At 34.9% G+C, this 22,128-nt stretch overlaps 4 protein-coding genes and 1 long non-coding RNA gene across 6 annotated transcripts in view; 3 read left to right on the forward strand and 2 right to left on the reverse strand.

Annotated features, from left to right (window-relative positions):
• The window catches only part of LOC105211392 (dynein beta chain, ciliary), a 39,630-nt gene extending 36,910 nt beyond the window's left edge, over nt 1-2,720 (forward strand). The window contains exons 32-34 of the mRNA XM_054232685.1: nt 82-1,671; nt 1,935-2,129; nt 2,430-2,720. Of these exons, the coding sequence (XP_054088660.1) occupies nt 82-1,671; nt 1,935-2,129; nt 2,430-2,529 (1,885 nt within the window). The 3' untranslated portion in view covers nt 2,530-2,720. The remainder of the gene's footprint in view (nt 1-81; nt 1,672-1,934; nt 2,130-2,429) is intronic.
• Nucleotides 2,721-7,252: 4,532 nt separating this feature from the next.
• Nucleotides 7,253-10,650, forward strand: LOC128921429 (uncharacterized). The gene is made up of 2 exons (XR_008470894.1): nt 7,253-8,196; nt 10,509-10,650. It is a non-coding gene; the product is annotated as an uncharacterized LOC128921429 (long non-coding RNA).
• Nucleotides 10,651-11,592: 942 nt separating this feature from the next.
• LOC105211380 (adipocyte plasma membrane-associated protein Hemomucin) lies at nt 11,593-15,511 on the reverse strand. The gene is made up of 4 exons (XM_011182776.3): nt 15,222-15,511; nt 14,953-15,158; nt 14,583-14,883; nt 11,593-13,651 (listed from the first exon to the last, which is right to left on the reverse strand). The coding sequence occupies exons 1-4, from the start codon at nt 15,335-15,337 to the stop codon at nt 12,466-12,468; spliced, it is 1,809 nt and encodes a 602-aa protein (XP_011181078.2). The 5' UTR covers nt 15,338-15,511; the 3' UTR covers nt 11,593-12,465.
• Nucleotides 15,512-15,930: 419 nt separating this feature from the next.
• LOC105211376 (max-like protein X) lies at nt 15,931-18,158 on the forward strand. Of its 2 annotated transcripts, none has more exons than XM_011182771.3 (4): nt 15,931-16,096; nt 16,170-16,268; nt 16,328-16,737; nt 17,350-18,158. In XM_011182771.3, exons 1-4 carry the CDS (start codon nt 16,060-16,062, stop codon nt 17,560-17,562), a joined length of 759 nt encoding a protein of 252 aa, XP_011181073.1. In that variant the 5' UTR covers nt 15,931-16,059; the 3' UTR covers nt 17,563-18,158. The 2 variants fall into 2 exon arrangements, with proteins under 2 accessions (XP_011181073.1, XP_011181072.1); XM_011182770.3 differs by having other exon boundaries at nt 15,933-16,096; nt 16,149-16,268.
• Nucleotides 17,686-22,076, reverse strand: LOC105211377 (uncharacterized). The gene is made up of 4 exons (XM_011182772.3): nt 21,836-22,076; nt 19,671-21,773; nt 19,452-19,614; nt 17,686-19,385 (listed from the first exon to the last, which is right to left on the reverse strand). Exons 1-4 carry the CDS (start codon nt 21,920-21,922, stop codon nt 18,235-18,237), a joined length of 3,504 nt encoding a protein of 1,167 aa, XP_011181074.2. The 5' UTR covers nt 21,923-22,076; the 3' UTR covers nt 17,686-18,234.
• Nucleotides 22,077-22,128: the final 52 nt, after the last annotated feature.

Genomic DNA, 22,128 nt, shown 5'->3' on the forward strand with positions numbered 1-22,128 from the left:
ACCTCTTAAACTGAAGTTTTTAGATTGGGGTACTCTATCTTCTCGAGTATACACAACATGTTCAATTTGTTTTCTCTGCAGATTGTTTGTGGAGCTAACGATGGGCAAGGAATACATTAAAACACAGACAGCAACATTTGCCGAGATCTATAAAGAAATAAATGCCCACACACCGGTCTTATTTATACTTTCACCTGGCGTTAATCCCATACGCGATGTAGAACTTCTAGGCCAACAATTAGGCTTTCGCGCTGACCAAGATACGCTGATCAACATATCCTTGGGACAAGGACAAGAGCAACTAGCGGAAGCCGCCATCATCAATGCCTTGAATAACAAAAAACATTGGATTGTGTTGCAGAATATACATTTGGTCGTCAACTGGCTTCCGTCACTGGAAAAGTTAATCGAACGTATAGCCATAGAGAACGAAACGAACGATGATAACAATGAATCCAGTTTTCGTTTGTTCATCAGCGCCGAGCCCGCACCAGATCCAGAATATCACGTCATACCACAAGGCATACTTGAGTCCTCGCTGAAAATAGTCAATGAGCCACCGTCGGGTATGGCGGCCAATTTGCATAAAGCTTGGGATAACTTTTCACAGGAGACGCTGGAAACCTGCACACAAGAAGCCGAATTCAAAGCTATACTCTTTGCGCTTTGTTATTTCCATGCTGTTTCAGGAGAGCGCTGTAAATTTGGACCGCAGGGCTGGAATAAGTCATATCCTTTTAATGTGAGCGATCTTATGATATCGGCCAATGTGCTGCATAACTATTTGGAGAGCAGTTGTCGCATACCTTGGGAGGATTTACGTTATCTGTTTGGTGAAATTATGTACGGCGGCCATATTACAGACGACTGGGATCGGCGGCTCTGTCGCACATATCTCGAAGTGTTACTGCAGCAAGAGCTGATCGACGGCGATTTTGAGTTGTGTCCGGGCTTTCATGCACCACCCAATCTCGACTACCAAGGTTATCATAACTACATCGATGAGGCATTGCCCGCCGAGTCGCCCGTACTCTATGGCCTACATGCAAATGCTGAAATCGGTTTTCTAACGAGTGCATCGGAGCAGCTGCTCAAGACAATATTTGAGTTGCAACCACGAGAATCTGAGCTTAGCACGAATTGTAGTGCGCCACGTGAGGAGCTAGTGAAGATCATGAGTGAGGACTTTCTAGATAAAATGCAAGATGAATTCAACTTGCAAGCCTTGCTGAATCGCGTAGATCGCAAGACGCCATTCATTGTGGTCGCGCTGCAAGAATGCGAACGCATGAACGCACTAATATACGAAATAAAACGTTCGTTGCGTGAACTGCTGTTGGGTTTGAAGGGCGAACTTACCATAACGCCCGACATGGAACGGCTGGATCATGCGATTTTCTACGATACCGTACCGTCAGCTTGGGCGCAACTTGCGTATCCCAGCATGTTGGGCCTGCAAAGTTGGTTTGCCGATCTGCTGCATCGCATAAAAGAATTATCGAGTTGGCTCAACGATTTTAAGCTGCCCTGCACCATTTGGCTCGGTGGTTTATTCAATCCACAAAGCTTTCTCACCGCCATAATGCAAGAGAGCGCACGTAAGCATGATCTGCCTTTGGATCGCATGTGTCTAAGTTGTGAAGTGACGAAGAAAGAGAAGGATGACATAAGGTAAGTATTGTTTGAGTTGAAAATTAAATTAATTCAAAAGTAAATAAGTGGCAGGTATATTCACAATCCATGTTATTTAAAAATAATGCAGATTGTCTTCGGTATCTATATTATTATATAAGATGACAAAAAGATCTCCAGCATACTGTGTATTACATTATAACTTTGTAAAACGCCTTGCATTTAGTGCTCTCCTTTCACTAATTCAAAAGCCAACTACTAGTTTGCCTCTTTTATACGCATTTTCAACGTCTTCCGCACAGTTTACCCCCAGTTGAAGGTGCACTCGTGCATGCTCTCTACCTGGATGGCGCCAGTTGGGATTGCCAGCTTAATTCTATTGTGCCATTGCCGCCGAAAGAGCTGCTCTGTGCCATGCCGGTCATTTATATCAAATCCATTGTGCAGGAGAAACAAGAATCGCAGCGCTGTTATGAGTGTCCGCTATACAAGACAAGGTAAGAGACAATTTATCTGAGCACAACTAAATATATTTGTATGCAACTTGTACTCAAATATATACTGTAGAAATGTGCTCAAATCTTCACAACAAATTAATCTCGATTCTAAGAAGTTGAAAAACTTTTAAATGATTCAAATAATTAGATAAAAACTATATCCTTTAGCGTCACTGAATATATTGGGTGTGCGACTCTACTATTATTTAAGCGTCGTAATTTGATAGATCAATTTTTAATGGGCTCAGCGCGATCTCGTAAAAATATCAAATTTTTTTTATTTTTTTAAATTAATTTCAGATTACGTGGCAGCACTTATGTATGGACGTTTAACCTAAAGACACGTGAAAGACCCGCTAAATGGATACTTGGAGGCGTGGCTTTATTACTACAACCATGAAGAAGTCGAAGTTCAATTCACTTGTTATCATAAAGGCTTTTTAGATTTCTATAGAACTACGCTTAACTATGTGCAATAATTGTCAGCAAGTTGCTTCTTTGCTTCTTTGAGAATATTACACGAAAATATAATATAATTATTGAAAACCAAGAATATAGAATCTAATGGAATTACACAATAAAATGGTTAAAAAAGCGTTAAGATGAATGTATTTATTCGGAATTATGGAAGAAATCAAAGATGTTTCTTTAGAAGTATTGAATTTCCTAGAGAGCATTGCCTTTCAAGCATAAACATATAAGTATTTAACATTCATATTCACTTTCTGCCTTAATGGTTCAGTAAAATCTATGGGCTTTTAGTTCGTACAACCCTTAAGAGACTCCCCGGAATCTCTTGCATCCAGAAAAAGTTTGTTTAAAAGCAGTGTACTCAAAGGATGAGTTCTTCTTCTTCTTGACTGGCGTAGACACCGCTTACGCGGTTATAGCCGAGTCCAAAACAGCGCGCCACGTATCCCTCCTTCTGGCAGTTTGGCTCCAATTGGTTATACCAAGCGAAGCCAGGTCCCTCTCCACCTGGTCCTTCCATCGGAGTGAAGGTCTCCCTCTTCCTCGGCTTCCACCAGCGGGTATTGCATCGAGTACTTTCAGAGCTGGAGCACTTTCATCCATTCGAACAACATGACCTAGCCAGCGTAGCCCGCTGTCTTTTTATTCGCTGGACTATGTCTATGTCGTCGAATAACACATACAGCTCATCGTTCCATCGTCTGCGGTATTCGCCGTTGCCAATGTTTAAGGGACCATAACGTATTGACCATATGATTCGTAACCTTTGATCAATACCAATAAACTACATACCAGTAACTGCCAAATAGTTCCTACAGGTCATTCCATCACACATACAGCTCGTGACACTTTCTCTTCCAGAAATAAGCGTGTCAGTTGAAAACTTAGACCACGTGTTCTGACTCCGGGTCGTCACAAAATGTTTTATATTATTGTGTACCCGCTCTGTTGGCGATTAAGATATAAAATCCTCTGTATATTTAACATTAGCATTAGATCCACTCCCTTACATGATTCATAAGCGTGATGTGTATAAAAAGATTCTCCGAAAGATTTATGAAGTGATAAGATTATGAGCTGTGCGAGCTTTATCGCTCGCGGTAATTATAGTTACGTTTGAAGTCTAATAGCGAAGCTTTGACATACATACATACATACATACTACTTAATTAGATACGGTGATTTCGCCATCGATTCTATCGTATACACTTGCAACATGAAGGGTCAATAGGTTTTTTGGTCTCACCCGCTCTCTCATAAAATATTTCTGAAATAAGTTCGTCATAAAAGATGTCAGATCTCCATAGCAATTATGAAGTGTCACAATAATTAAAGCGTCTTATCGTCTCGAAAACGCAAAATATATGTATGAATGCTATGGGCGGTATTTTAGGCAGAAATTCTTATTTATTTTCCAACGATGGCAGATAAAAAAATAAATAAATAAATAAATAAAAATATAATATCTAATTGCTAAGCGAATATAAACAGAGAATTTTTCGAGATAAAATATATTTGTTTATGCGAACTCATAAGAAAGGGGTATTTAGTTTCTTAAGGCGAATTTATTGTATGTATATGTATGCAATGCTAATGGTATATATGAATATATGTATGTATGTATATATACTTATAAAGTGATCAACAAGTAGTGCGAAACATATGTATAAGTCCCATACATCCACTCAGTGCAAGATTTAGCGTAACGAAATTAGGGCAAGTCAACTCAAACACTAATATCAATGAAAACGATATATATATGTCTCCACCTATTTATATATACACATATGAATAGGATTGTTTGAACGATCTCGTAAAATTTTGCGTAAACTGTTCAAAAGAAAGAAAACTCTTAATTTTCATATAGTTTTTATAACCCTCATTCGGAATGGCCTTCCAGTGGACTTCTCTTCATAACCTCAGTCGGCCTGTCTGAATTCTACGGATGCCAACGAGTTTAGTTTAGGTTCTAAGGCGGACCCTCGCGACAGGTGCTTACAAAACAATAAAATGGCCTTCAAAGAGCTCAATCTGCCAATTATTAATATTATGTCCAAGCGTCTTTTTTATAAGTTCAACTTGAGGTTATTTTTGTAAAATTTTAGAATAAAATATTATACTCTCAGCTGGAGCTCAAATGTGCAACTCGATTATGAAAGAGATGTTACTCGTAACTCATTACTTTGAGATCTCTCAAATACAACGGTTGTCGCGACTCTCACTGAATGCTATCACTCAAATACTTGTGTTTCCGCGAGAGTATATTCTCCCGAAGCAGCTTAATAACATTTTAATGATAATAGTGATTTCATTGAAAGCAACAAAAAAAACCTTTCACATTCTTAACAGATGATGCATTTTCGGGGAATACTTTTCGTAGCAAACGTGAATACGTGACTTAAGCTCAGCCGCCTGCGAGACTTGGTGATTATTATAAAGAAAAAAGACCTACGGATTGTCGTTGCGAGCTTCGAACTCACAGCCAACTGTCTGGTAGTTACTCATTAAAACATTCAGCTACGTTAGCACTACTCATCGCAACCAAGCTACATTTATAGGTAATCATCAATAAGTAGATGAAACCAGCTATTTTCGGTACATAGGCGTTTGTCATCTACACTCAGCATAGTGTACGACTATATAATGCCAGTCACATCTTTTGACGGGGAAATATGCAAATTCAGGCGCGCCAAGTCATCGTACTGCCCTGGCCAGACGCCAAATGAATATATACTCGTACACATAATTTTTGAACAACTTGTGAAATCATATTTGCGAAATAGCAACAACATTATTTACAATCCATACATAAATATTTAACATATATACAGATATCGAGTATGAATTGTTAAACATTTTTGCAGTGACAGTGTGCGTAAAAAGTATGCCTACCACGTATATGTGAAATAATTAAGGAATTTAATTTTTTTTGTTGAAACAGATCGGACAGTGTGAGTACTAAATGGGTTGGGACATTGGGAATATTAATCTCGAAATTAGTTCTTTTCAAGGACCCGATCCATAAAAAGTCTGTGGCCGAGTGGTCCTTTTATGTCATTGTAGATAGCCTATGCGGAGATTTATGCCTTCCGTTTTTGTTGTGGTAGAAAGCATTCTTCTTGGGAAATTTGGGCAGTCTCAAATTCTTCGAACTACCTTGCATTTCCACGTGTATGTGTACCCATCCATTGTGGAATTGCTGGAAAGTACAGAACGGGCCAATTTGCAGGAGAGGGTACCCTAGGAACAGTGACGTCGGAATGGAAGCGGGTGAGTAGTCCTGAGCCACTTGTCCTAGACACACTAACTTCGAGTGAGCTCGCCAAACGCTGGACAACAATCGGCACCTATGCAGTTGCGAAGTCTTTTTGGCCCGCGGTGAAGCGAAGGAAGGCTTAGGAAGTCCCATCACATCGCAATCATTGGTGTGCATACTGGGCATTGTCCAATAGGTACACATGTGGAGGAATGCGAAGCGGAATCACCCAAGCACTTCCTCCTTCAATGTTCAGCATTCACCAGACTAAGGTAAATCCCCAGCGAAGTAACTGGAATGTGTAATAGAGACCCAGATATTTGTCAAATCATCAGGGTCTTGACGATCCGTTAAGAGTATTTTAGGTGCCACAAGCTGCCTAAGTAAGACTCTCTGCAGTTGCGGAGTTCGACCCCTTTACCTAACCTAACCTTACCTGTCAGTTTCCGAACTCCAAATACATTTCGATGATACGGACCCTGGTAACGGCGAAAACTTAAAAATCTGAGGTATTACGGATCCAAGGTATTATTTTTTCCAATATATTTTCCTATGGTAAAATTGAAAATATTATCAACTCAATTGGAGTTATTTTTCAATCATTTCGCTTTGAACTATATTAACTTTTCGGTATGCATACTTTTCGAATACATTGTATATCTGAGTATCAGCGCTTTGTAGCTATGTGTGCAAGTGCTAGACAATCGAGCGCTCTGACTGAAGGTTATACGTTCGAAACCTACATAATACATATATGAATGCAGTGATTTTCAGACTCGCTTTTGATAACGGGTAAGTGGTCAGCAGAAACCAACATGACTTTTAGCAATCCAAAAATTTTCCAAAAATTTGCAATAAATTATCTGCAATAGTAAAAATAGACAATGCACTGAATTCAAACAAAAACTGGGCCTTAACCTCTTGAGGTCATATGCGTCACTTAAACGCCAATAATTATGATTATTTTAAGTTTTAATGTACGATTACGCGGCTGTGATGCGTGACGTCACAAAGCAGTAACTAGGCGAGTGAGTCGCATACACCGACTACCGGACGTAAACGGCTACATTAAAGCGTAAAGTACATATGTACAGTGGTGTATATAAATATAGACTTTTTCATTATCAAGGCAAATGAAATTGACATGAACGCACGCATCCGATGCGTGCCCCCTTTTCGGCCCAGAAAGAAATTTTGTAACTTTTTAGAGGTGAAGTGGTTGAAGTACACGACTACTTATGTATACATACATATGTATGTATGAAATGATAAAACAGCAAATGCACAATTTGTACAGTTATTTATATAAAACGACAGATAAACTATTTGTTTATCTAAAGCCAATTAAGCACACATATCTAGAAGTGTTGACTGAGTGTACCTGTGTGTGTGAGACTAAAAGCGGAAAAGACCGGTATGTTTATCCACACACACACACATTCATATAAATGTACTGTTGCTATATTGTCGAGCAATAAAAATGCGAAAAAAGAAAAGAAAGAAGAAATCAAACTTTCCTACGGGCTATGGGCGGCTCGACGCTTATGACTCTGTCAAAATTTCCATAAGCATGCTGATGACTGATATGAGTATGTAGGCTTCCAACACTTTCGTGTAAACATACACATGATTCGCATAAAAAAGTCACTCTCCAGCAATAGTTAGCGCCAAAATACAAAGCACGATTTTCCCGTGTCATTTTTGCGGAGCAAATTCCAAATGATTTTTTGAATCATACGCGTGAGATTAGTTCGCACATTGTGCGCCAAAAGCCATACATACATACATACATACATAGAGACATAGCTGAGAGCAGAGCAGCGTAAGAACAAAAACGCGGTAGCATGCTCAGGGTTAAATATAAAAACATCGCGACAAATCTGCACATTAGTTATATATACTCGTACAACGCAACCACCTTCAGCGCGCGTTGAACACTCGGTGCAGTCCCGTCTTGGCCGCTTGTATTTCGAAAATCATATAAAATTTAATATATTTTGTACGATATAATAAAATATCATCAACCTTTAGTATATATACAACAACAGCAATAAACAATAAAATTACTAAATAGCGCCGAGACTAGACACACGAGTGATTTTTGCAATAACTGCAGTTAAACAAAAGATACACGGATAATAAAATAGAAAACAAGCAAATTATATAAAGAAGTAAAATCGGAATTTAGCAAACAAATTCGTATTTTCTACGGTAGCGGTGAGCAAACTTTGAACGGCACATTTTAGTAGCTGAAAATATTTCGAGAAAAAATATACACCGTGTGGCAGAGGAAGGCAAATATTAATTTGGGCAAGTGGTGAACGTGAACGTCGTCTCGAGGTAAGATTTTTTTTAAATAATATACATATTTGTATATCATAGAAAAATGTATAAAAACTGAATAATTGTGCAAAAAAATAAATTTTTTAATTAAAAGAAAATTAAAATTTAAAGCTTAATGAAATAAAAGTGCAAATGATAAAAATCAATAATTAAATATAAAAATAAAATAATAATAATAAAGTATTGGAATAATAAAATGAAAAAAGTATTAAATTAAATTAAACAATAAAATAAAATAAAAATGTTACATGAAAAGAAATAGAATATGTATATAAATTAAAATATATAAAAAATAAAGAAACAAATTATATTTATACAAATAAAATAAAAAGTTAAAACAACATTAAAATAAATAAAATAAATTACTGATAATTGATAAAAAAAAAAATATTTTTAAAAATAAAAAAATATAATTTAAATCTTATTCAAAATAAAAATGAAAATACTATAAAACAATAATTAAATATAAAAATAAAATAAATTGCATAATAATAATATAATAAATATTAAAATAATGAAACACTAAAAGTAATAAATTAAAAGAGATATAATATAACATACATATATACAACAAAAATATAATAAAAAATTAAAATATATAACTACTTAATTGTGCATATTTTTTATTTGATTATTCAAAAAGTAAAAATTCAAATACCAATATAATAAAAGTGCAATTGATGTAAAACAATAATTAAGAATAATATTAAAGGAAATAAATATAATAATAAAAACAAAAAATTAATAAAAATGTAATGGATTAACATAATAATAAATATTATATTAGAAATATAAAAAAATAAAATGCATGCATACATAAAAAACTAACAAAACAAAAATTAAATACGGTACTTAGAATTAATTTAAAGGAAAACCAAAAATTAGCCGAAATTTTAAGAAAATTTTTTAAAATAAAAGGAAAAATTTAAATAACCTTGAGATAGAAGAAAACAAATAAAATAAATAGCAATAAATATGAAAACAAATTAAATGAAAAATTTTAATAATTAAAAAAATATTAAATATTAAATTAATATAAAATACATACAAATAGTAAAACAGCAGGAAAATGTGAAATTAAAACTGCATAAATAAACCAATTTTTAATTATAATTAATATAAAATAAAATTAAATTGTATAATACAGCAAAAAATAAAATAAAATAACTAATTATAGAAAATAATTATATATATTTATATACATTTTTTTATTTTTTTATTTTTATTATTTTTTTCCATACACTAAAAGAAAAAATACAAAAAAATATTGTATAAAGAAAATTAAAACTAAAGTAATAAAAAAACAATCAAATAAATAAAGAAAACTAAACACTAAAAAATAATAAATAATAAAAATATATTTATTTTCATTGTAATAAAGTAAATAAACCAATTATAGAAAATAAAACAACAAAGAATAACGAAAAAACGATTAAACCGAGTAAAGAATTGTTTTTATTTTTTTTTTTCAAAATAACACAACTAAAAAAGGAAGATAAAAAATAAACAAAAATAAATTATATATGGAAAACTATAACTAAAGCAATAAAAAAACCAACCACATAAAAATAAATAAAAATAAACACTAAAACTAAAAAACATAAAATAAAAATATATGTATTTTTAATTTTAAAAATTAAACCCTCTTATTTTTGTGATAAAATATTTAGCAAAATAAAAAATAAATAAAAATAAAATTATTAAGGAAAAAGATAAATTATTAAAATAAAATAAATTAAAATTTGATAAATTAAATAAAAAATAATTAAAAATATAATAAAATTGTTAAAACCAAAAATAGTTGAAAAATAGTAATAAATAAAATTTAAACACAAATTTAACAAGCAATTAAATATAAAACTAATATAAAATTTAATATAATTTAAAAGAACAAACATAAACGAAAATTGAGCTAATAGCACTTGGCCGTATTGAAATACATGTACAATTCCTATTGTTGTTGTAAATAAACAATTCCTGTCGCAGCAGCTAGTTTCTCGTGTTTCACATGTTATATGAACATATACCGCTTGGCAACCGCCAATTTCATAACATTTAGCTAGTTTTGCGCCACCGCTGCAACAACAATAACTATGTTTATACAAAACACACACACAAGTACATAAAAAAACAACAACAAATATGTGCAATTCAAATAAACACATGTCTTTTATTAACGGCTTATTTACACCAACACATAATTGACTTCACTTACAACTAAAAGCAATAACAACAACAAGAAACCATATTTGCAATATACATATGTACATAACACTTGAATAAAGCTATTTTTAACTTTTCCATTACAGCAACACCACAAGTGATTGAACAGTCAAATAGCGCCACAGCAATTGAATAACTTGAAGCACCTGAGCCAGAAAAAAAAATACAACAAAAAAGACACATACACGAGTGTATAATTAATTAGCAGAGATTAGTTGTATACATTACTCACCTGATCGAACCGCAGCGCACCGCACCGCACCGCACTGTAACTGTAGCAGCACACAATGGCAACAACAAAGAAGTCAAAGCATGAAAACGCTGCCGATTATGATGGCGAACCCGGCTGCGACACATTGCACGAGGTTAACGCCATGTTCCGTCACTTCTGGGACCCTACAAAATATTGGACATGTGAGGCACAAGGGCGTCCCGCTAAACTACAACGTTGTCCACAATCACATCTATATATGGATTCGCAAAATAAATGTGTCATGTACACCGATTGGCATTGGACCGACCCCGCTGAACCGCCAAGTCGTCCGCGTAGCGCGAAAAGCACGTGAAGTCATGAATGGAATGAGTGTGATTTTTGCCAAGCACAAAAAAACAAAAACAACAAAAAACGATAATAGAAACGTGATTTTAACGCGCATCGCAAGCAGACATGCTTGAGCGCAAAACTCGCATAGATAATTATATATATATGTACATATGTTTGTATGTATATATGTATCTCTAATGTATAGCACTTGTGTTTAATGGAGTGCTCTAGTGTAATTATGTGTACATACAATGTATAGTTAGGTATGCCACAAATTCGTTTGATAAGATTTTAATTTAGCAAACAACAACAAAAAACAATTATTGTTAAAACAAAAACTATGTATATTTATAAGTGGTACATATATGTACATGTGTACGCAATTACTTATAGCCTACGACTGAAAATTTGCTTTAAGAAATTTGTGGCTGTTTAAATTTTTATTGTTAAAAAAAAAATAAAAAAGAATAAGGAGTAGAAGTAGGAGAAAGAGTGAAAACTGCCAACTTGGATAGTTTTTCAAGAAACACTTTAAGCTTTATTTAATTTTAAATAATATTATTTATGCATGTAAAACTGTAATGAGAAAAGTAAGTCAAGCGCTTATTAAATAAATTACAAAATACTTCAAAATCAGTACGGGACATTTATTTTATTATGTATGACGGTCAAAAGTAAAGAAAGGAATACATAAAATTACTACCATGAGATATTATTTACTCTAAAAAAATGATTTACCATGACCAAAAAGTTTTTATAAACATTTTTCGTTTTTCTAAAAATTCGCTTTTTATGAACTTTGTGCAAATACCAAAATAGTATACTCAATGAAAATGAGTAAAAAAATAATTATAATCAAACTTAGCGGACATTTACACAACTCGTTCGTTTGTTCGTGCAATAATTCGTTAATACATTTTCACAGAGATCCGCACTACTTTCATACTTATAGCTAACAATTTAAGCTAACCAAGGTTTCTTGCTTCTTTCTTTTTTCAATTATAGGCATTTTCTACAACGTCCAAACGAATTTAATACGAGCGAAAAATAAAAATTATTATTAAAAATATAACCTCAATTCCGCGAAATGTAAACATTAAATGAACAAAATGTTATAAATAAATACGAGAAAGCACATAACGGTTATTAAAGATAGGTTGGAATGTAAATTGGAATGTATACGTTAACGCACTAATTTCGTTTGTTTGTTTGTTGTAACAGTATATAAAACATGCCGCAACAGCGTTTCAAGCACTGTACACTTTCATCAAATCACTCTCTAATACAACGTAGGTATTTACTAGATTATTGCTATTTTACATTTCCACATGAGATATTTGTAGCGTTGTTGCATGCCTGCTCTTATTACATGACTGCATATGTTTATGTTGTTGTTGTTGTTATTAGGTTATGTTTTCGAACGAACGACACCTCGGATGACAAAGGAAAGTAATGTTGCTATATAAGTATGTTTACAGTTAATTTGTTAGTTAGTTGCTTTAAAGTTCGATGTGTTCGCCTGTTTTGGTGATAACTTTAAGCTTGTCGAATTTTGGTGGTTTCGTGTCGTTAGGGATTTCCTCCTTAATCGGTGCTGGCTCCTTTGGTGGTACACGTTTCTTCTCTGCAGCGGGACGTGGTGTTGTGGTGCTTGGTTTTGCTTTTGGTGTAGCGGTTGGTGCTTTTGGTGGAGCTGTAGTTGGTTTTGGTGTAGTAGTTGTTGTGGTGGTGCTGGCTGTTTGTGGTTTTGGAGTTGTCGTTGTTGGTGGTCTCGCTGTTGTTGTTGTGGTTGTAGATGGTTTTCTAGTTGTCGTTGTTGTTGTGGTAGTAGGTGGTCGTGTGGTTGTTGTTGTCGTGGTCGGTTTAGGCGTGGTTGTAGTTGTGGTTGGTCGCGGTGTAGTAGTAGTTGTCGTCGTCGTCGTTGTTGTCGGTGGCTGAGTCGTAGTTAGTGGTTTAGTAGCGGCAGGCTTTGGCTTGCTAGTAGTGCTAGTAGATGCAGTTGATGGCTTAACAGAAGCTTCTAAACCAACGCCCTCATACCTGACATTCTTCACCTTCACCTCTGGCTGACGACCGGCTCTCGGTGACTTCACACGCGCCAAAAACCGATTGAACGGCGAACCCAAATACAAATGTTCGTTGAATTCCAAAACGTGCGAAACAGCGCCCGCCGACTTATCGGTGCCATGCAATGAGCCCACAATATTACCATTCCAATCTACGCGCACAATGGTTGAACGTTTGGGTGCCAGCAGCAAAATACTCTCACCGTGTCCAATGAAGTGTATAAACTTTTGAGCCAACTTATTCGGGAAGGCGTTGTTAATTAGACGGAAGGGCAACTCGAACAGGCTAAGCAGACGTGCCAAGAATAAACGTATACTGGGGAAATTGGCGAAGATATTGAAACCATTTGGATGTTCACTATCGGCGGCCATAACAAGCGGCACCCATATGCCATCGGCGTCGGGTGTCAAATTGTCGGGCAAACCAGGCAAACCCTCTACAAAGACTTCACTCTGTCCAGCTTTGGCGCCCTTTAAATAGTATTTGGTCAAACGCATCGCACCGGTTTCGGCTACAACAATAAAGTCCTCATCCGGGCTCAAGGCCAAGCCGTTGGCAAAGAATAATTCGTCCAGTAATACTTTGCTCACATTGTTAGCGCGATCGTATTTGAAGAGTCTGAAAAAAATAAGAATATATTTTTTAGGTGTCATAAATTATCTAAAGACATGAATTAAAAAATTGATAGATGTTCGAACATTACAAAAAAAATTCGCCAAGAAATGTAGCAGAAAACGCAAATAATAAACAGACATACATATATACATATGTACCTGACATAAAAAGGTATTTATTGTCAGCTATGTTTATACCTATGAAATCGATCTAATTTCAAATAAAAAATTTTAAACCTAATATAAATAGATCGAGCTTGAAAGTTGACACAGGCGACTGTTTTCTATCAAAGAAAAATTAGATTGTTGACAAAATAAATAATATTAATAATAAAAACATATAATCCGTTTATTCCTTAAACAAAAATCACTCTTGGCTGGTTACACTATACTATGAAACCACATGCTTTAAATATTATATATAATGGGCTGAGATGAAGAAACATGAATGATAAATAAATAATAATATGAAATATATGGATAAATAGCATAAAATAAAAAACAAGGTTGAAGGCCGATTGAGCACAAACATTCTATAGCCACCAACAAATATTTTTGAAAAAACAAAAATAAAAAATATATCTAAATTTTTTTGTAGCTTTATATATCATGAATTTTCTAATATATGCTACATAATTGCTATTTACTAACATATTCAAAAAAATATATATGTACAAGCAAATATTTTTTCATCTCTATGACGTAGTCAGTAAGCGTGATGAGTTTTTTATTTAAGGAACAGTTGAAACGTGCGCGCTAGCTGGCAACAATCCAATATGAGACAACACTACTGCTACCTAAATGCACACACACACACACATGCTTGTGAAAAACCAGTTTGACATAACTCATACAAATTTGTTTTTAATTTATGCTTAAATCTTAATAGAAACTTTCTTTCGCATTAGGTCATATAGAGTTCAAAATTAACTTACCGGCCAGATGGATTAGCAAAAGAATCGTATACCAAATCGAGCAACAAGAAGTCAGAACTCGAATCTGTCCAGTAAATATCACCTTTCTGATCTACAGCAACCGTGTTAAAAAGTTTAGCTTTACGTTGAATATCTTTACCCGGCAATTCTTGCTGTGGCGATATGAGCAATTTCTTTTGATTTGTATTGAGGTCTATCTGCCAGATACCGTAGTATGCGTCCGACACAATCAAATTATTACCTTGCGTATCGAAAGCAAGGCCCAAAGGTCGGCCGCAGCGAGCCTCTTCAAATATTTCTTCTACGGAATTAACAAAAGAATTATACGTCGAATTTTATCATGATTTTCTACAAAACAAAAGCAACATACCACAAGGTTGTCCAATTTTTGCTACGTGTGTAACATGATCGGCTGTTAGTTTAATTATCTCACCACCATGTATGCCGGTATAAACTTCATTTTTACGTGCAATAAGACATTCGGGTCCGTAGACACGCCCTTCGAGAAGGCGTTCCGCACCATCTAAGTGCTGGTTAGGCTCTAAGGCGCCTTTCAGATCTTTAGCAGGTGCGACACTGAAGAAAAATTACAATTAAATTGATGTGATCCTCAAACAAAGGATAGTACTTTGAACTTACTGAAATTCTTTGAATGGAAAAGTGGTACGCGGTGGCAGACCCGGCAACAAAATTACGATTAGGAAAAACACCATAAAATTCATTATCCTAATACCAATGGCGTGTAACAGACCCATTTTGACTTTCCTTTTATTTTATGCTAATATAAGAAAGTCTTTTAAACAAAAATCTTATAAATTACTCTCCCAGTTGAACAACTAGTAACTAAATTAACAAAATACAAAATCACTTTGAGTTAACCTACTCTGCAAATTTATTCGGCCAGCGACACGAAGGCAATTTCAAGTGCAATGCTACCTGACCGCACAAATCAGTGGTACACCTTTATAAATGGGTACACTGTGCTACATTGCAGCAGAAAAAAAGATTTATAAAATAAATAAATTAAGGTGTTAATAGCGTTACCTATTGCTTTCATTAACAATATTTTTGCATTTAATTATTTTGGCGTACGTATAATCTGTAAAATATTTCCACCTTGACTTATATTTAAAATAATACCTAATGACAGAATTTAATTTTCATTTTATATAAAAAAATTTATAAAAATACCAAAAAAACTAAAAGTTAAATAAAATTTAAAAAAATTAAATGAATAGTAATTATTTTTAAATAAATTTTTGAATTCATAACATATAGCCAATTGGTAATCCGTCAACACTCGCCGCATATCAGTCGAACAGGTTTTTTGTATTTTCCCATTCACACTTTTTTGATAGCTTGTTTTCGTTTCGTATACTCTCTTACGTGAATTTACATATGTTCTGATAATTTGATAGCTGATGATTTTGTAGCAGCGCTGTTTCAATAAACCACGAATTTAACAGTACATTTAATAATGGCGGAAAATCGTAGCTCCGCACAAACCGAATTTGGTAAATTTTTATGACTTGTATATATTTAGCTCAATACACGAAATACCAACAGGTAATAATACGCGCTCAAAAGACGACTACTCCATGACAATGGACCACGATGCAGATCCAAATACGCAAGAGAGTCGTGATGATAGCACACATACACCAAATTCGTCTGCTCATAATACAGGTATGCGTTATTGATATATAAATAACATTTGTTATATTGCTAATTCCCGTTTTATTTAGATGAGGACGATGACAGTGGCGATGGACGTAGTAGCTCGGCGTTGGCTTCATCGTCCACACTAAGCTACAAAGAAAGACGTCGCGAAGCGCACACACAAGCTGAACAAAAACGGCGTGATGCTATCAAGAAAGGTTATGATAGCTTGCAAGAACTAGTGCCTACATGCCAACAAAATGATTCAGCATCTGGTTATAAATTAAGTAAAGCGCTCATATTGCAAAAATCAATCGATTATATTGGTTACTTAAATTTGCAAAAAAAAAAGCAAGAGGAAGAGAGTGCTGCGCTGCAAAAAGAAGTAGCAGCTTTACGTATAATACAAAACAGTTATGAGCATATGTTGCAGCACCAGCAAGCAAATCCGGGACCTGAAGAAGCACGTCTAACCGACGAGGCAAAATTTCAAGTGGTCAGTATGTGGTATTTATTTAATATAATTTTTATGAGCTAAAAGCATTAAATTTCAACTGAACTGAATTGAAAAGAAAACATCTGATTCAGCATTCTGTAAAGTATCTAATTCAGCACTCTGTAGCATGGACTGAAAAGGTATATTTTCAACATTTGATGCCATTATATAACAACAAAGAGTGAATATATTTACACGATTTAAAAAAAAAAAAATCAGCTTGAAAATGCTAAACCATTATGCAGCAGTTATAGGTACCCTTGACTTATTCCAAAAAAATATTAAACAATTAAACCAACAGAATTTAATAAGCATTATGTTTATTACTTTTTATATAGCAAAGTCTCTACAATAATTAAGATAGACAAACATCTTTGTGCGGCAGCTCAAACATTCGAAATTTTACTTACTAAAGTGCTATGGAATAAATATTATTCTAATTATAAATATGCAATTATAATATTATAATATCAATTTCTGGTCATAAAATAGTTTGCTCTCACAATTACTCGACAATAAAACTTTGACTTGAAGACATGCATATATTCTAATTTTAAGTTATAAATAAAATTATATTAGTATTAATACAATAATTTATATATTTTTATGCAGTTTCAGGCAATCATGGATGAGATGTTCGAAACATTCCAGCATATACCGATGGATAATTTTAAGCAACTAACAACAGGCGTCATACCGTGGTTAGAAGAATACTGCAAGCCACATATTTTGCGCAGCATTCTCAGCCGCACGCTACAACAGATGTCCCAGCTGCAAGTGCAAGATAAACAGAAGCAGCAGCAGGATAACGAAGGTTTTAGTTGATTTAGTTGTAGGTTATGTAAAAGCTGCGTAATTCACGGTTAGCTAACTAGCTATATGTAAATTTGCTTATAATTATGGAAACTTATTTTGTTTGAATTAGTGATATTTTACTCCGGGAATCAAATTAGTAGTGGAATTATTATTTTTATTTTACAAAGATTGCCATTTCTTAAGCCAAATAGTAAACCACGTATTTTTTTAATATAGAAAATTGTGCGTTACAATAATTTTAATGTTGCTACATAGCATTATGTTGATAAGAACAAAGTAATGGAATTTATTCGCGCTCTTGCAAATCTGTAGACAACTTTATAGTTATTTCTGCGTTTAGACTTAACTTAAGGGTTCACTTGGTTGCGGGTATAGAGTATAATCATTTTTATATAATTGGGTAATTTTTTTTTTATTTTTAGCATTGTCAACTATTTTGTTTTTCTGTTTCTGGGCAATTAAAGATTTTTTATATGAGTGTTTATGTAACATAAAATATACTCAATTAAAGTGTTGCCTTAAACTGACATATTTTGTCTAATACATTTCTGCGACTTAGTCTTAATTACTGTCAAATTTGTACAATAAATTAAAAACAAACTAAATTTAAAGCCTCTTAACTATTTAGCACATGAGTAGTACTGAACTGTTTGATTATGTTAATATTGTGTATATTTTGATTTATGATTTGCACAAAAACTTGTCGGCACTCTGTTGCCAGACGTCAAATCCAATTGCAGTATCGCCCGCAGCAGGTGCACGTAGCAATTCTTGTACAATGCGCACCTGTGCATCGAAGCCGACCATATGTAAAATATCCAGCAGTTTGCTTATTGTGTATGGTTCATATTTATGTGTCAGCTGCAAGTTAGCCAAAGCTGCACGCAGCTGTTGCATGCAAACGTTGTAAGCCTCAACGTTAACGTGCATACTTTCGTGTTGCAAACGCATTATGCCTTCCGCAAGCGTAGCGACTAAACCCAAAAACAAATTCTCATTCTTAACATTACCGAGTATATTGCAAATACCTATTAATGCTTGTGGCAGTTCAAGTCTAAAGTCATGCGCACGCACAAAGCACAACGCCGCCAACTTACGCACGCTTTCACAGCGGTGCGCAAGCAGCTGCCACATTAACTCGCGTATACGTTGCAAGAAACTGCATTCATGTGCGCCAAGTTGTTTGGGTAAATGCTTGACTTTCGATAGGAAGCCCAGGAATAAAACGGTGGTGCGTGTATCGCTGTTCAAGTCCTGTTTGCAGGCAAAATAGTTGAGTATATATTCGCAAGCTGTTGGCATTTTTCGTATGATTTCATCGTAAGTAATATCGTTGTGCTCATTACCGGCCGCTGCGTCAAAATCTTTAGCTAGCGTTTGACCAACAATTTTCGGTATTAATGCGCCAAAAAGCTGCAGTGCCGCATTGAATTCAGTCCATTCGGGGTGCTCAATGCGCTTCAATGTGACTAAGAGTATTTCATTGTAATAATGTGCTGTAGCATCACGCAACTCAGTATCGCGTACTAAAACGCCTAGGTAGTGCAGCAGTAAAGCCTCCAAACGATCGAATTTTTCGGCATTCGTTGCGTCTATGTCGCGTTCATTTTTAAGTAACGCTATAGTTCTATCCATTACACGCTTGAGTAGTGGTCTTGTGCGCTGCTGTTCGTTCTTCACAATATGCAACATCATGATGGAGTAACCGGCGCCACGACGTGTGACGCTCACCTGCTTTGTATTGTCGAACAAGAGTTCCAAGCAGTTATCCAATAAATGGTACGCCACCGAAGTTGGAGCACAATGCGTAGTAATGCTTTTGGTGAGTTTGCCTGATGGATTGGAAAGAGTTTTAAACTTAAAACATTGCTTCACTTAAGTACTAAGTAGTTACCTACCTATACTGACGCCAGCTGCTTCAATGGCGCCTTTGTGCCTACAACGTGTTAGCACGGTTACATTTATATCCAAACAACGTTTTAGTATCTGACAATCTGTTGAGTCCTGGTCAATTGATGCTAGATAGCGCATACCGATTTCTGTTGCCAAATCGCAGGCAGCCTAAAATAAACAATTAATTTAAAAAAAAAATATCACAAGCGTTTCGTGTTTACTACCTTCAATGACAGCCAGAATGACATGAGTAAGAATTTTCGAAATTCTCCATGATCAGCACCATCATCAACTTTGTAGGCGCTTTTTTGCACCAATATTTCCAAACTTTCGTCCATGTCTTGGAAGCTTGCTGCATTACTAGCAGCTTGCATGGCATCAGCTTTGCATACATTCAGTAAATTCAAAACTAAATTCAGTACTTTCTCCAATAAGTCCAATATTTCACACTGTGTTTCCGCTTTTAGACAGTTTTTGCCTTGCACAACTTCGCCAATGATATTGATGAAGCCAAATAAGTGATTTCGCGTCTTACACACAAGCAATGGATCTTTTTGAAAATCTTCAAGTTCTTCCTTCAAAGTATTGATAGCGTATTGCAGCAAAATTGTGAGCGTTTCATCATTACCTGTGCTCTTGCAACAATTCACTGTCACTCTCGCATAAAGTGTACTTAGCACACATTCATCCACATCACAACGGCGACTGAACTCCTTGCATAGGCGTACACTCTCATCTACTTCGGCAAATTTGATTTGTTGCAATAAGCACATTATCAATTCTAAAGCATCATCATAACCCAATGGATCATCAAGTAGTTTGAAGAGTGCTCTTGCTACGCTAGCAGAATCTAATACTTTTTGCTCCATCAAAAAGTAACCAAGTTTCTTATTTTGATTTAAGCAGCAATTTTTTGCATTCTTCTCCAAATTGTCGGAGTATAATGATTTTAGCAAGATATCTAAGAGGCGTAATGAAAATATTTTCGGTTGATAAATATCGCTACCAATGTCGTCATTAATTAAGAGATGGATATGTTTGAAAAATATCTGTATGCTGGTCTCTAGAGTGGTTATGCCACCGGCGTCATGCAATTTGCTAAATGTTTTTGCCACATAATTCACTATTGCTGGTATTTTACCCAAAATTTCATTGCGATACTGTGCGTTTTCTATGCATTTGTGCTCCTTTATGAAAGCTGCTGTGAATTCCAGACAGTCTTCAATGGCAAAGCTAGCTAAATTGTCTACAATGAATTTAAAGACCAGCATTTGAGTTTCCAATTCAAATTGGAAGCAATTGGTTATCAGTTCAGTGCTGATTTTAAAAAAGTGTAACTTTGATGCGTCGAATATTTGACGTGAGAACATGCTAAAGATTAATGTTGAACGAAAGTAATCCTGCTCAATGGAACCATCGATAGTGTTTTCGAGGAAGTTTACTATTTCCGGTTGATGCTGCAAAAATTCGAACAATCTATCCTTTTGCTCTATACGTCCATACCAGTGAGCATGGAAATTTTTGATTTCTTTTAGTGTACCACGTGTGAGTATATCAGTGCTTAGCAGTAGTAGCTCATCGGAGTTTTGTGCACTTAATGCTTTTACTAAATGTTGACTAGCGGCTAAAATGCTTTTATGACTCAGGCTCAGACGTACGCCAGCAAAAAATTCACTCGGTGAATGCTGTGCACTGTTCAGGTATTCCATCAAATTGTGCGTTTTCAATATGCAACTAATTAAATAGAATTTAAAACGGCTGGACCAAGGCCAAAACTCTAAAATAACTTGAAAATTCTCAAAAGCGTATTCAAGTCGGCAACAATTTGAAAAAAGATTCAGCGATTCCTCGCGCATGCCATATTGATTGCATTGTAAGCAATAATAGATCTGCTGAAGTGGTATATTAGCGCTGAATTTTGTAAATTTACTCAATAATAAATTCAAAACTTTTAGTATATATAGGATGCTACCGCAGTCTTCGTTGATAGCGTCACTTAATGCCTTAGTACATTCAATAATGAGCTGCTCAGCATCGAAAGTTCGCGCACTCTGATCAGTTAATAATACGGCATATAATAACTGAAAGCCGCATTCCTCGTTATACAACAATTTTGGTTTAGGCAAAGCATGCAAATGTGTCTCAAAAAGTTTATGTTGCTGCATCAATTGAAAATAGGCACGATAAGCTGTATTCAAGACAACTTGATTGGCTATACTCGATGCACCTGTTTGGGATCTCGTCAAAATTTCATACTCTATTACAGCAACAATGTGCTGAAGTATGCATTCTGCCTCGTCCTTTGTTTTCGCCTTCGTTGCAATTGACTAAAATATAATTTTCATTATTTTTAATTCTAGATTAGTTTACATATTCATCTACAACTTACAGGCAAATATTTTATATACTCATCGGATTTGGAAATATCTTTTACACATTTTGGAAGCTTGGTAATATCTGGAATTGCAACCGACATGTTGTTATGCACACTTAAAGACAATTTTATTATTTAGAAGCACTTTTTAATTAATAAATTATTATTAAACATGTATCCTTAAAAATATAGAACAACCACGGGTGGTTTCCGGCCACAGTTTTTGACAGCTGTTCTTATCAGCCGTCTGGTACAGTGTTTAACAAATAACATAACTCGTCAGATTACTCAAGATATACAACTGTTTA

Source organism: Zeugodacus cucurbitae, chromosome 2 (genome assembly GCF_028554725.1).
Source record: "Zeugodacus cucurbitae isolate PBARC_wt_2022May chromosome 2, idZeuCucr1.2, whole genome shotgun sequence".
In the NCBI taxonomy this organism is placed as follows: Eukaryota; Metazoa; Arthropoda; class Insecta; order Diptera; family Tephritidae; genus Zeugodacus; species Zeugodacus cucurbitae.

What these genes read in the sequence shown, in the direction of transcription:
- LOC105211380 (XM_011182776.3), bottom strand. Translation starts at nt 15,337, where the DNA reads ATGGGTCTGTTACACGCCATTGGTATTAGGATAATGAATTTTATGGTG. An exon ending in AAAAATTGGACAACCTTGTG is followed by an intron (nt 14,884 to 14,952) that starts GTATGTTGCTTT and finishes TTAATTCCGTAG; the next exon opens with AAGAAATATTTGAAGAGGCT. An exon ending in TTTGCTAATCCATCTGGCCG is followed by an intron (nt 13,652 to 14,582) that starts GTAAGTTAATTT and finishes TATTTTTTTCAG; the next exon opens with ACTCTTCAAATACGATCGCG.
- LOC105211376 (XM_011182770.3), top strand. Translation starts at nt 16,060, where the DNA reads ATGGCGGAAAATCGTAGCTCCGCACAAACCGAATTTG. An exon ending in CTCCGCACAAACCGAATTTG is followed by an intron (nt 16,097 to 16,148) that starts GTAAATTTTTAT and finishes AAATACCAACAG; the next exon opens with GTAATAATACGCGCTCAAAA. An exon ending in TTCGTCTGCTCATAATACAG is followed by an intron (nt 16,269 to 16,327) that starts GTATGCGTTATT and finishes CGTTTTATTTAG; the next exon opens with ATGAGGACGATGACAGTGGC.
- LOC105211377 (XM_011182772.3), bottom strand. Translation starts at nt 21,922, where the DNA reads ATGTCGGTTGCAATTCCAGATATTACCAAGCTTCCAAAATGTGTAAAA. An exon ending in AGTATATAAAATATTTGCCT is followed by an intron (nt 21,774 to 21,835) that starts GTAAGTTGTAGA and finishes ATTATATTTTAG; the next exon opens with TCAATTGCAACGAAGGCGAA. An exon ending in CATTCTGGCTGTCATTGAAG is followed by an intron (nt 19,615 to 19,670) that starts GTAGTAAACACG and finishes TGTTTATTTTAG; the next exon opens with GCTGCCTGCGATTTGGCAAC.